General features: G+C 44.2%; 1 protein-coding gene across 15 annotated transcripts in view; it reads left to right on the forward strand.

Moving 5' to 3' along the window:
- The window catches only part of Pum2 (pumilio RNA binding family member 2), a 79,720-nt gene extending 76,597 nt beyond the window's left edge, over window positions 1-3,123 (forward strand). For all 15 annotated transcript variants that reach the window (XM_032909200.1, XM_032909201.1, XM_032909193.1 and 12 more), the window contains one exon: window positions 168-3,123. In XM_032909200.1, the coding sequence (XP_032765091.1) occupies window positions 168-299 (132 nt within the window). In that variant the 3' untranslated portion in view covers window positions 300-3,123. The remainder of the gene's footprint in view (window positions 1-167) is intronic.
- Window positions 3,124-12,725: the final 9,602 nt, after the last annotated feature.

Raw genomic sequence — 12,725 nt, forward strand, 5'->3', positions numbered from 1 at the left:
CACACACACACACACACACACACACACACACACACACACACACACACACACACACACACACAGAAAGAGAGAGAGAGAGAGAGAGAGAGAGAGAGAGAGAGAGAGACTATTAAAAACCAGAAACTATAATAACTTGAGGTTTTTTTACAAGATTATTTATTTTTCAGATTCGACCTCACATCACTACTCTTCGCAAATACACATATGGGAAGCATATACTGGCCAAGTTGGAAAAATACTATTTGAAAAACAGCCCAGATCTAGGGCCTATTGGAGGACCACCAAATGGAATGCTGTAAGGAAAAACGAGAAGATGATTTAACCATGTTCAAAGAATGGGTTTTCTTTGTGAATTATCAAAACACAATTCAACTATGAATCTTTGATTTTTTTTTAAAGCAAAACTATTTATTGACTTTCTTCATCCATTTGTAAATTTTTAAGGTTCTTGTGTATATTTAGGGGGTGGGGGTGGTGAATTATAAATTATATTCAACCCTGAGTGGAGACCTATCAGATTGGATTTCTGGTGAAGCACAGAATGCCTGTATATGATGTAACTGTGTCCCCCCCACAAAAAAAAAAGGAAAAAAAGTTGTCGCATATTTTGTAAATTTATACCTTGTAAAGTCACAAAAAATAGTTTTTAAAGGGAAAAGTACAATATTTTAATAAACTGGCTTGCAGTCTGGTAGGTCTACAACCCCATAGCACAACAGGTTTATAGAGATGTATATAGAATTATAGTTCTTATTTTTTTCCTTTGTGTGAAGCCTTTTATAACAGAATAACAATCAACTGCATAAATATTATTAATATTTTAAAAAGAAAGTTAAGTTGTATTTTGGTAATTCACAAACTATCATGCAAAGAAAAACTCAGAAAGACAGAAAAGAATAAAATGATTTGAGATAACATTATTTACAGTGGATGTGGTTTTAATAAAATTACTGCCCTATAATGTCCCTGACAATGTACAGAATTGTATATACTTATAATTGTAATGAGTTAGAAACAAAATCATGGTGGCACTTCCATTCAGTTAAAACTGCACTGAATGAAAAGTTAAATTTCAAACTAACTTTTCAGTTTGGTTTGCAACAAGAATGGATGGAGATTTATATTTTGTTCTAATTATAGAATTACTAGACTGTTGAGGAAGTGATGGTTTATCCTGCGTTTTCATAGTAGATACATAAAGTAGGACCCGATAGAGGTGAGAGAGGCCACTGAGAAGTGAACTGATAGCTCAGCATTTACGCATGACTGCATATTCAGAGAGCTTTTTTTTCCCTTCCTATAAATAAACACATTGTGTGTGTGTAGGGGTAGATGTAAGTTTACAATTTGAAAGCAGATCTTGTTTCAGTGTTTGTTATGAAAGCCTTGCTAATTTCGTAGTGACTTTCCTTGGTTGTACAGGTGTACATTTGTAAACCTTCATGCTGTAAATGGAATCTGTTTTCTCTCTTTGGGAAACACTTGCATTTTAGTGTACATTTCCATCCCTGCCCTCTTTAACCTGGCAATATAGTGTTGTATAATGTAAATTTATTTCTCCAAATTGAGAGTGATTTTTAAAAATTTTTTATCTTTATATGGTTTCAGAAGTATGAACCAGCTTTCTTTTTATTATTGTGGGAAACGTTTTGTTTTATAACATAGTTGTTGACTCTGTTAATAATGGACATGCTAGGATCTGGATCACTTTCAATTGAAGTCAGGGTATTGTGCATAATGAGTAGAAAGTGTTGGACTGAGATTGATTACCACAGAGGCCAATGCTTTTCCATCTTTAAATGTGATGTGACTTTTTTCTTTGTACAGAAGAGTACTGTATTTTTGAATAGCCTACTCCCAAGTAAGAGCAGATCTGTATGATAACATTTTTCCTCTGGACATAAGACATTATAACAGTAACATGATGTACATTTACAACGCGGCCTTATGTACATTTCCCAACAATCTTTTTAAGGCAAAATTGTGACCATATGTGTATAATTAAAATCGTTTTTAATCCTTTGCCTATGAAAATATTTTGGAAAAAATTGCTTTGTATATTCAGTTTCTGAAAGATAAAGAAAGTGCTTTGTATTTTGTTGAAGTCAGTATTTTGTATAAACTTTATGTTGACCCACTTACGTACATTCAGTGCTGAAAACTGAAATGACCATGCAAGTTCTGGCAGGTGAATTGTAGAAGGGATTCTTACTCGAGGTCTGCAGAAGAAAAACAATGAGAGCACAATATTGAGTATAAAGATTCCATCCTTTTGTTACTCAGATCATGAACCTTAAAATTTGGCATGGAGTTTGGGGTGCCAGGAGTCTTTCACATTGATATTGAGTTACTGTAGCTTTCTAACCCAACATTCCTTGGTGAGGCCATTAAGTCTGGCCACGTGTCACCATTCTCGGTCACACTGGTTCATCAGCATGTCCCTGTCACAGTAGCAGTATTCTCTCTCATGTAGAATGACTCTCTTTCCCCTTTTTATTACTTTGTTTTGCCAGCTTCAGAGTGTCTTGGCCCTGGGTTGAATTTAACTTCCCTTCATCAGCCCATGGTTTCGGATTAAAGCTGTCAGTGTTAGAGATTGGTTACAGCTCTTCTTGCAGAAATGCAGCCCATTCTGGTGTGTCCTCACCTTTCCCTTTGGATGTCCCGACAGCTGTCACTCGGCTCAGAAGGTGGCAAGTCCTAGAGAAAGTTATTTGGAACTGAATCCTCCTCTAGCAGTCCTGATTCATACCTCCCAGTGCTGACAACCCAATCCTCCTGATATTTTTAGGCATATTCTAGAAAAATACCTGTTCGTGTAGAAAATTTATGATCTGCCAATTTTGGTGCCCACCCCGATTCTACCTTCTAGTATGTTGGCATGGAACTTTAGAAAAATCGGACATTTCAGAATAAAGACATCTGATTGGGCAGAATCTGCTTAGGCTTTACTTTTGAGTGTCTCTTTTTGATATAGATTGTTTCTGGACCAGTTTGTCTAAGTCCTGGCTCTTATTGGCTCATATGAAATGTCATCTTCACTTTGTATATTATGTATAAATTAGAAAATGAAACGTGTGAATAACATTGTATGAAATAAACCTGGTCTTGTGTTTTTCTCTAGATAAAATATCCCTTTGTATCTCGGTCGAGATTGCCTGACTACGTCACTTAACTTCACACACACACACACACACACACACACACACACGCACACACGTGTGTGTGTGTGTGTGTGTGACTTGCTTTCTGCATAAACTTGAACTGTGTTCTAGGAAAATGCATATAGGGTTCAAATTCCAGACTTTGTAAATTTGGCTGTTAACAAAGATTTGCTTATGGATTTTTTTGTATGTGAGTGTTCTGTCTACATAGATCTGCATGATAGAGGAGGACATCAGATCGCATTATAGATTGTTGTGAGCCACCAAGTGGTTGCTGGGAGTTGAATTCAGGACCTTAATTGCTGAACCATCTCTGCAGACCCAGGGTTTGATTCTTTTATGATTATTATTTGTTTTGGTTTTTTGTGGGGGTTTTTGGTTGGTTGGTTTTTGGGTTTTTTGATTTATTTTTATTTTTCAAGACAGAGTTTCACTGTGTAGCTCTGACTGTCTTGGAACTCTGTGTCAACTAGGTTGGCCTCAGAGAGATCTACCCGCCCCTCAAGTGCTGGAATTAAAGGTACCACTCTTAATGGAGACATGCTTTTTTTATTTTTATTCTTCCATGGTTGCTGGGTGGGAAGCAGTACTTGTTTGAATCTTAAGTGAAGATCACCATAATGTTAAGTGGGAAGAGGAAACACCATTACACTCCATTGCTTATCTCTTGAATTCAGTTGTTGAGTTTTATCTTGGCTTGATCAGAGCTATGAAAGCAGTTGTTGGGAAGGTGATACCTCTTGGAATTATGCTCAAGAAAGGGGCCTGAGTCATCTCTGTCTCCTCAGGACACTATTGTTTGTTTGCTTGAGCAAGGAGGGGTGAGGAGCTCAGAGGAAGGAACACTGTTCATTGTCTGCCCTTCCTCCCCAACTTGCCCAGGCCTGGGTTAAGGCTTCTGGAATGATTCAGGTGCTCAAGACAGAAGTCAGGAGGATGAGAGGCTGCAGTATTCAGGGTGTGGTGCAGAAAGAAGTAGAGGTCTGTCCTTTGTATTTAAGCTAAAAGCCCAATTACAAAGCAGGCCTTCGGGTACTTTCTGGGTCCAATATCTCATAGATTCCATACTTGGGTTTTAAGTTTAAAAGGTCAGCATGAGTTAGGGATAACAACTCATGGCACAACTCTTGGCCCAACGTGGATCAGGCCTTTGATCATCTCCAGCACCATAGGAACACATCTGGGGAGGAGGGAGGCTTCCTAGTTAGAGTTAAGATCAGGCAATTTTGCTGTTAAAGGACCAGCTGTAGGTGGAGAGACTCTTAAGAGTGCTTGATGCTCTGACAGAGATCAATTCAGTTTCCAGTATCCACACTAGGTGACTCATAACCTCCAGAAACTCTAATTCCAATGCCCCTGGCCTCCAGGAGCACACATGCCCACATGGTACACATATGTAAATTAGCTGTGCTAGCTCAGCCAATCGGTAAGTAGCTCAGCCAATGGGTAAGCATGTACCCACCTACCCATTGCTTCAAAATTGGGTTTACCTAAAGGAAGCCACAGTAATTCAGGAAAACTGCTAATTGAGTAAGGAGAGTGAAATTAAGGAAAATTTGCCTACTGGCATAAACCACTCCTTCCTAGTATATCTGAACTTAATGGGTACAAACCAGAAGCCCAATAGGTGTGTGTGTGTGTGTGTGTGTGTGTGTGTGTGTGTGTGTGTGTAAGAAATGCTAGTGAAGTCTTGCTCACCTCTGCTGCACATTGACTACCTTGTTCCTTGGGGTACTGGACCACAATGCCCCAGAAGTCTTAACTGCAAACCTCAGGCTAGAATAGAAAGCCAGTGTTTTATTGCCATTGCTGTGATGACAATGACCAGGGCAATTAAGGACAGGTTCGTTTGGACTTAATGTTCCTAGTGGGGTAAGAGTCTGTCACATCACAACTAGGAAGCATGGTGCCAAAAAGTTGAGAGCTCACACTCAGAACCCTCAGCAGGAAGCAGCAAAGTCTTTAAGCTCTCAAATGGCCATCCCTACTGACATACTCCTACTACAAGGACATACCCAAGTCTCCCCAGACAGCCATGACCTGAGGACCAAGCATTCAAATGCTAGAAAGTGGGGGCTGGGGGTGGCATTTATCATTTAAACCACATCCTACTCCCTGACTCCCAATGGTTCTATGACTATATGAAGCAAAAATGCGTTTAGTTTGTCCAACTTAAAGTTTCCTTAGTCTCTTGGTCTTGATACTAAGTCTACATCATGATCAGTGGTGTCCCTGATTGAATATTGGGTCCCACCAATTTATGGCCACCTGGAGTGAATGAATGTATAGCAGGTCTTCGTAGTGACGTCACTCTGTGCCCTAGATCCAGTGTAGTAATGCTCTTCTGGGCAGGGATTTGCCCAGGTGCTCCTTACTCTTTGGTTTTGTTGTAGATGAGAGGTTCTGTTCTTTCCGTCAGACACTAACTTCCAGAACCTCGAAGCCACTCTTACTGTCCTGGCTTGTGGTTTTGCCATCACATTTGACTCAATCATAAGCAGCCACTCCCACCTCCAGTCCTCCCCTCACTCAGTAGATGTGTTTCCCAAAGAAGAGGTTACTTCAAGGTGAAAAGCCACTTCCAGAGGATGATGACATCCCATCCCATTTCTTCCTCACCTGGCTGCCTCACCCTCAGAGTGACAGTATGACAGCACAGGACCAGCGCGCATGCTCCCATGTATGATGAATTTAAAGAGCCTTACCACAGGACCCAGCAATCCTGCTCTTTAGTTCCTCCACCACCACCCCTGGACAGACATCCCAAATACAAAAATGTATGACCCCATCAAAAGGTGGCATGAAGTGGTTATAGCAGCTGTAACAGACTACATCTAAACTCTCACCCAAAGGCCACATGTAGCTGGGTCCCCTGGACAGTGAAAGTCTTGGAAGGAGAGGGAACCATGGGGGAAGAGGTTACCCCATTGGAAGTGTGCCCTCCCTCCAAAGGAATTGTGGGATCTTAGTGTCTTCCCTTCTTTTGTGTCCTCACTACAAGGAAGCAGTTGTGTTACCCAGTGTCACCAGGACAAGATGCATCTCTGCTACTTGAAAGCAACAGGGCCATTCATGGCTGCAAACTCTTCATTTGAACCCAATCACCTCTTTACCCTTATGAGGTGTTTATGTCAGTGATTTGTTGACAGGTAGCATGGTGACCGTATCCACAATTGCCACAAATTCAAAGCAGCCAAAATGTGGAATATTGTTCAGTAATTATCTTTGTTCTCTGTTGCTGAGGTAAACTATGACCAAAAAGCAACTTAGGGAGGAAAGGGTTTGGCTTACATATCCTGAACACAGTCCTCAGAGCAAAAGCAGGAACCATGAAGGAACATCCTAATTTGCTTTTCATGGTTTGCTTAGCTTGCTGTTTAAATGCAGCTGAAACCAGAGATCGACTGACTGGGGTTAGCCCCTCTCATGGTGAGCTGTGTCTTCCCACATCAATCAGTACTTGTAAAAAAAAGTTGCCTCACAGACTTGATTTGCTTGAAGGCATTGTCTCATTTAAGTTTCCCTTTCCAGAGATGACCTTAGCTTGTGTCAAGTTGAGAAAAAAACCGTCCCCATAGCCCCAACAAAAACTAGCAAGCACAACTACTGGGAATGATCCTAGAACTTGTGACTCAGCATGAATCCATCCATATCTCTTCACAACGAAAGCGGATGTACCACATCAGTCAAGGCAAGGGTCAAACAGGAGAAACTGCCTGGTGGGTGTCTTAAGCTCGCAGTCCTGATTACTCAGGAGGCTGAGGCTGGAGGATCAGTTGAGTCCAGGAATTCAACTTAAGGCTAGGTAAAGGAAGGAAGGGATGTGAGGGGGAGGCAGGGGGAGGCAGGGAATACAAAGAGGGAGGGGGAGAGAGAAAAGTAGAGGAAGAAAAAAGGGAAGAAGAGGAACAGGGAGGTTCTGGACACCCTCCTCAGGCCCCCCCTGACAGGCTTTTTCCAGGTATGAGTTTCTGGTCCCTCCCCAAGATTCCCGGTCAGGGGGAGTGTAAGTAGTGAATATTCTGGTCTTTGAAGCCCATATGAGGCAATATTCACTCTAGCTTGGCGTTTAAGACCCTTCACTAGCTGTAGCCAGTGTTCCATCATCCAACTCCACTTGCCCAGTCCCCTCACTCGCCCTGAATATTTGGGAAACAATGGTTCAGGCCTTTTTAGGACTTCAGTAATCCAAGCCCGCCTCCTGCTGGTGTCTTTTTCTACCTGCGCCTCTGCTTGACGGTTGTTCTAAACAGTCCGCCTTCTACTGGGAACCCTCCCCTCACCTCTCCACCCGCCCAGCATAGGGTCCCTCCCATGTGCCTGAATCATGCATCGTTGGGCCTGGTGCACTCCTCTACCAGCAAAGACCCGGTTATTCTTCAGCAGCGCTCTGCACGAGTCACTGTGCGCCTCCAAGACCCAGCTCAGAATAGGGCTTGGAACAATTTTAAAAACCGTGGCAAGGATCGTGCAAACAGAACCTTTATCCAAATCAACTGGACAGGTCAGACCCTCTCCCACTGACTGCTTTGTTCCTAAGCTTTAGCGATGTGTCCACCTGAAAAATCCCAGCAGCGCTGATTCTAATAGCGAAGTCTTTATTTTAGAAACGAAACAAAAAACTACCTAGCAGAACCCGGAAGGTTAAATAAGTTAAGGCAGAGCCACGCTGCGAATTGCTAGTGGCGAAATTGGAACCGAGACTCAGCCCCCCACCCCCTTAGTATTTCAAGCCGGGTTTTCCCTGTGTAGCCCTGGCTGTCCTGGAACTCACTGTGTAGACCAGGCTGTCCTCAAAGTGGGAGATCCACCTGCCTCTGTCACCACTTCCCATCGAGTCTGGACTTAATACATAGCTAAGTCTAAGGAGGTATTAAAAAGCACCCAAACACAATCGTGTGTGTACGTGCCAATTGTGTATACAAATTGTCAGGGAAAGATAGGAATATCAGCTAAACTGGGGAGCGGGAGTACAGGGAAGAGGTAGGAGGGAGTAATGTTTTATTTTTCTCTCTGCCTCTATGGGTGAAGTTTTGGAAGGGCGGGGTTTTAGACAGGGTTTCTCTGTGTAGCACTGGGTGTCCTGGAACACTGTAGAGACTGAGAGATCCGCCTGCTCTTTTTCCAAGTGCTGGGATTACAGATGTGTGCCGCCGCCACCTCGTTTATTTGAATTCTTTATGAAATGAATATATCCAGGTATTACTCCTGACCCTCCTTCCTCCACCTTCCCAATACTAAGATCTACAGCTATGCCCCTGAACGCCCAGATTGTCGGGTTAAAGATGGCTGCTGGGCCAAGCATGCTGGTGAACCTGTAATCCCAGCTATTTGGAAGACTGATCACTGAAACCTGAGTTTGAGGCCAGGCTTATAACATAATGAGCAACACGTGGACCTCATCCCAAAATAAATCAATAAGCAAGCAAGCAAACAAATAAATAGACAAATGCAACCACAGAGACCTAAATTCAGATCCCCAGTACCCACAAGCAAACAAACAAAAACTACAGCATGTGCCAGGGAGGCAGAGGCAGGGGATCACTGGGGTTTGCTGAAAAGACAATCTTGCTAAATTGGTGAGGTCCAAATTGAGTGAGAGACCAGGTCTCAAAAAATAAGATGGATAGCAATAGAACAGACTTCTGGCCGAGACACTAACACCACACACACACACACACACACACACACACACACACACACACACACACACCACACACACACCACACACACACACACACACACACACACACCACACACACACCACACACACACACACACACACACACACACACACACACACCACACACACACACACACACACACACACCACACACACACACACACACACACACACACCACACACACACACACACACCACACACACACACACACACACACACACACCACACACACCACACACACACACACACACACACCACACACACACACACACACACACACACACACTATATTTTTATTTTACACCTGTGACTATTTTAGCCGAGTGCATGTGTGCATGGTCAGTTCCTGAAAAGGCCAGCAGAGGGAGCCAGAACTCCTGGAACTGGAGTTAGGGATGCCTGTGAGCCAACCTGTGGATACTGGGAACCACATTCTAGTCCTCAGTAAGAGCAGCAAACGCTCTTAACTACTGAGCGCCTCTCTAGTGTTACTCTTTTTTTTTTTTTTAATGAGATAAAGCTACACCTATGCCCACCATACATCATTGCCAACAGAAAACTGTTAACTCAAGAACCTCCCTGAAAAAATTTAAAAGTAAACCGTTAGCAGAGCTTTGATATAGTTTAAATTTGTTATAAGCAGCAAATATTAATTTCATTAAAATAATAACAATGGGGTTGGGGATTTAGCTCAGTGGTAGAGCGCTTGCCTAGGGAAGCGCAAGGCCCTGGGTTCGGGTCCCCAGCTCTGAAAAAAAAAAAGAACCAAAAAAAAAAAAAAAAAAACAAAACAACAACAAAAAAAAAACAAAGCCTAGTTTTTGTTCATCTTTATTCTTTGAAACAGAAGTCTCAATATGTAGCCCAGACTGGCCTTAAACTGGTGACCCTTCTACCTCAGTGACCAGAGGGCTAGGGCAATAGTAGTGTTTTCTAAGGGAAGTTTGAATGACTGCTTGTAATGACCAATAAACGGAGAGCCATGAATTGAGCTAGACTCTTCTCTTCCCACCTTCTCAACTCAGACAAAGTAAGATAGGAAAAATGGGGCTGGAGAGATGGCTCAGTGGTTAGGAGCACCGACTGCTCTTCCAGAGGTCCTGAGTTCAATTCCCAACACCTCATGATGACTCACAACCATCTGTAAAGGGATCTGATGCCCTCTTCTGGTGTGTCTGAAGACAGCGACAGTGTACATAATAATAAGTAAATACATCTTAAAAAAAAAAAAAGGATTAGGAAAAACCGTAGTACCTTTAAAACTGTGGTGCCCTTATCCTGTGAGCCCAGCCTTTCTGTGACCCCGGCTCACCTTGCTTTCTCCGTCATAGGCTGGCATTCCATGGAACAGGCAGGCCCCTTGACAGCTTTCCCACTGGTTCACACTTGTACTCTGCCTGGCACACCCTTCCTTCAGTCTGTACTCTGGGTCAACCGACCTGTCTACTCCCATTAGGCTCTGCGTCTTGACAGAATGTCAGCTCAGTGAGTTTTCTCTGGAAGGTGAGGCCCCAAGGGCAAAGATTATCTTCCCCTCCAGTACCTCACAGCCCCACCTGGCAGCTGAGGGAATCCATGTTTGTCCTTTTGCTGCTGTTGTTTGGTTTCTCAAGAACTCTAGACCAGGCTGGCCTTAAACAAAGATCCTCCTGCCTCTGCCTCTACCTCTCCACTGCTAGGAATAACCATGGCTGGTTCCTTTTTGTCTTAAGTACACTGCCAGACTTCTAAAGGAGCATGAGAAGATAAATATTACTGAAGAAATCCCTGTGTGACATGAACTGAACTGTGCAGTGTGTGAGTCTCTGTGTGTGTGCACGGGTGCATGTACAAGCAAGCACCCATGTGCATACACACACACACACACACACACAAACATACACATACAGAGGGACGCGTGCACACATGCATACAAACCCTACACACGGTTAGCACACACATGCGTGCACACACACCCCATACACTCACATTGCACGTGGGGTGGTCAGTATACAAGAAAAGCAGAGACGTCAGGTCCCAGGAGAGGCTTCCAGGGCCTGGGTGGTCTCCACGGATCACCAACTGGCAGCACTGAGACCAGAGAAAAGCAAGCTTTGCCGGTCATGAAAGGTTTCTTCAGATCTCCACAGATGTGGGTTCTAAAATCACAGACTGATGTTACAAACTATAATAAAAGCAGTCACTGAAAATTCTAGAACACTTATTAAGAGCCAGACACTATTTTGTCTATACTACCTCATTGCATCCAGGCCGCACTTACACGATGTTCCCTGAAGTCCATGTTCTGGTAACCCCATGCCCCAAGGGGAGACGGTGGGAGGTGGGCCACTTGACGGACAGGTCATGGGGGCTCTGGCTGGGCTGTTGCCGTTACCTCAGAAGGATTCCCTTATGAAGAACACGTTAGCCTTCCTATAGCCCTGGCTCTTGCTTCTCTTCTCTCCTTTCGTTTCTGCCAAGAGAGGGTGGAACAAGAAGACCCCAGCCCACAGAACAGTGATCCGAACAAACCCCTATTTAGTATAAATTTCCTAACCTGTGATGTTCCGTTAGAGTAGCACAAGATCGACCAAGACAGGCCTCCTCCCAACTCTGTGAGGAGCGAACTGTTATCATATGGGAACAGGAAATGAGGCTTTGAGAGAGGTTCTGTGACTGGTCCAACACGGCAGAATCAGTTTAAATCCAGTTTGCTACCAGAGCCCCACACTTCACTGCTGTGCTGGGGCCCTGGGACTCAGATCCCCAAGGGCTCGGGAGCTAGAAGGGCACGTGCACCGTACATGGCTTCAGTTTACTGCTGCGTACTGTGTGCTAGCTCTTCTGGCTCTACTGGGAAAGTCTGAAATTGGGGTTCTTATAATCAATTCATTCTCTCTCTCTCTCTCTCTCTCTCTCTCTCTCTCTCTCTCTCTCTCTCTCTCTCTCTCCCTCCCTCCCCCTCCCTCCCCTTCCCCCCTCCCTCCCGACTCTCTGTCCCCAACGGAGGAATTACTTCTACTAGTCAAATGTTATCTTCAAAGCTATCATTTTGCAACCTTTGCCCACACGGTCTCATTAAAGGAATTTGCAGGGACTTTAAGGTGAAGGAACTCAGTTGCTGACGTGTTATATAAATTTGCATATGGATCTCAGAGCTGAAAGGGAGGCACTCCAGTGCGTGCAGTCCAGTCATATGCTGGACCAACAAAACCTCGTGATTTATGCTCCTGCTGGCAAGCCCAGGAGTCCCTGTAGAGCTTCCATTGCTTCTTCATTTCTAGGGCCTGCTTTGTGTAAAGAAAAGCTTAGTGTTTTCTAGGTGTTTTGCCAGAATACTTTAAGGAATTTGTGTGCCCAAAGTTACAGGGAAGGTAGACAGGTTGTCATCTCTCTCTCTCTCTCTCTCTCTCCTCTCTCTCTCCTCTCTCTCTCTCTCTCTCCCTCCTCCCCCTCCCTCTCTCCCTCCCCTCCCCTAACTGGGACATCTCTAGTTTCCCTTGAGGCAGGGAGGCACATGTCTCCTGGAGCAGGATTGACCTCCCCAATTCATCTCAAGTCCCTAAGGTAGGTAGGACTTGGATTCCGTAATTCAGAGAGGCAAATCAAAGTGTTACTGTTTGCTCAGAGTTCCCTAGGCAAAGCGACCCTAAGAGGTCCTGCAGGGAATCCCCGTAGAGGCTCGCCTTTTCACTTGACCCTCTCTTAGGATCATTTATATTGGTCCCCCTCCCCGAGGGAGCCTGGACCGCTCAGACACTGGGTTATTGATGATTGTCCTGTGCGATAGCTCCTGGGGGCCAGGAGTGAGCCATGCCACCCCAGGAAGTGGCTCAGGGTGACTCTTCTTGGCACACCTGGGAGGGTGTAGCTGGTGCCGGCACACCCACCTTCACGA

This window comes from Rattus rattus, chromosome 7 (genome assembly GCF_011064425.1).
Source record: "Rattus rattus isolate New Zealand chromosome 7, Rrattus_CSIRO_v1, whole genome shotgun sequence".
NCBI lineage: Eukaryota > Metazoa > Chordata > Mammalia > Rodentia > Muridae > Rattus > Rattus rattus.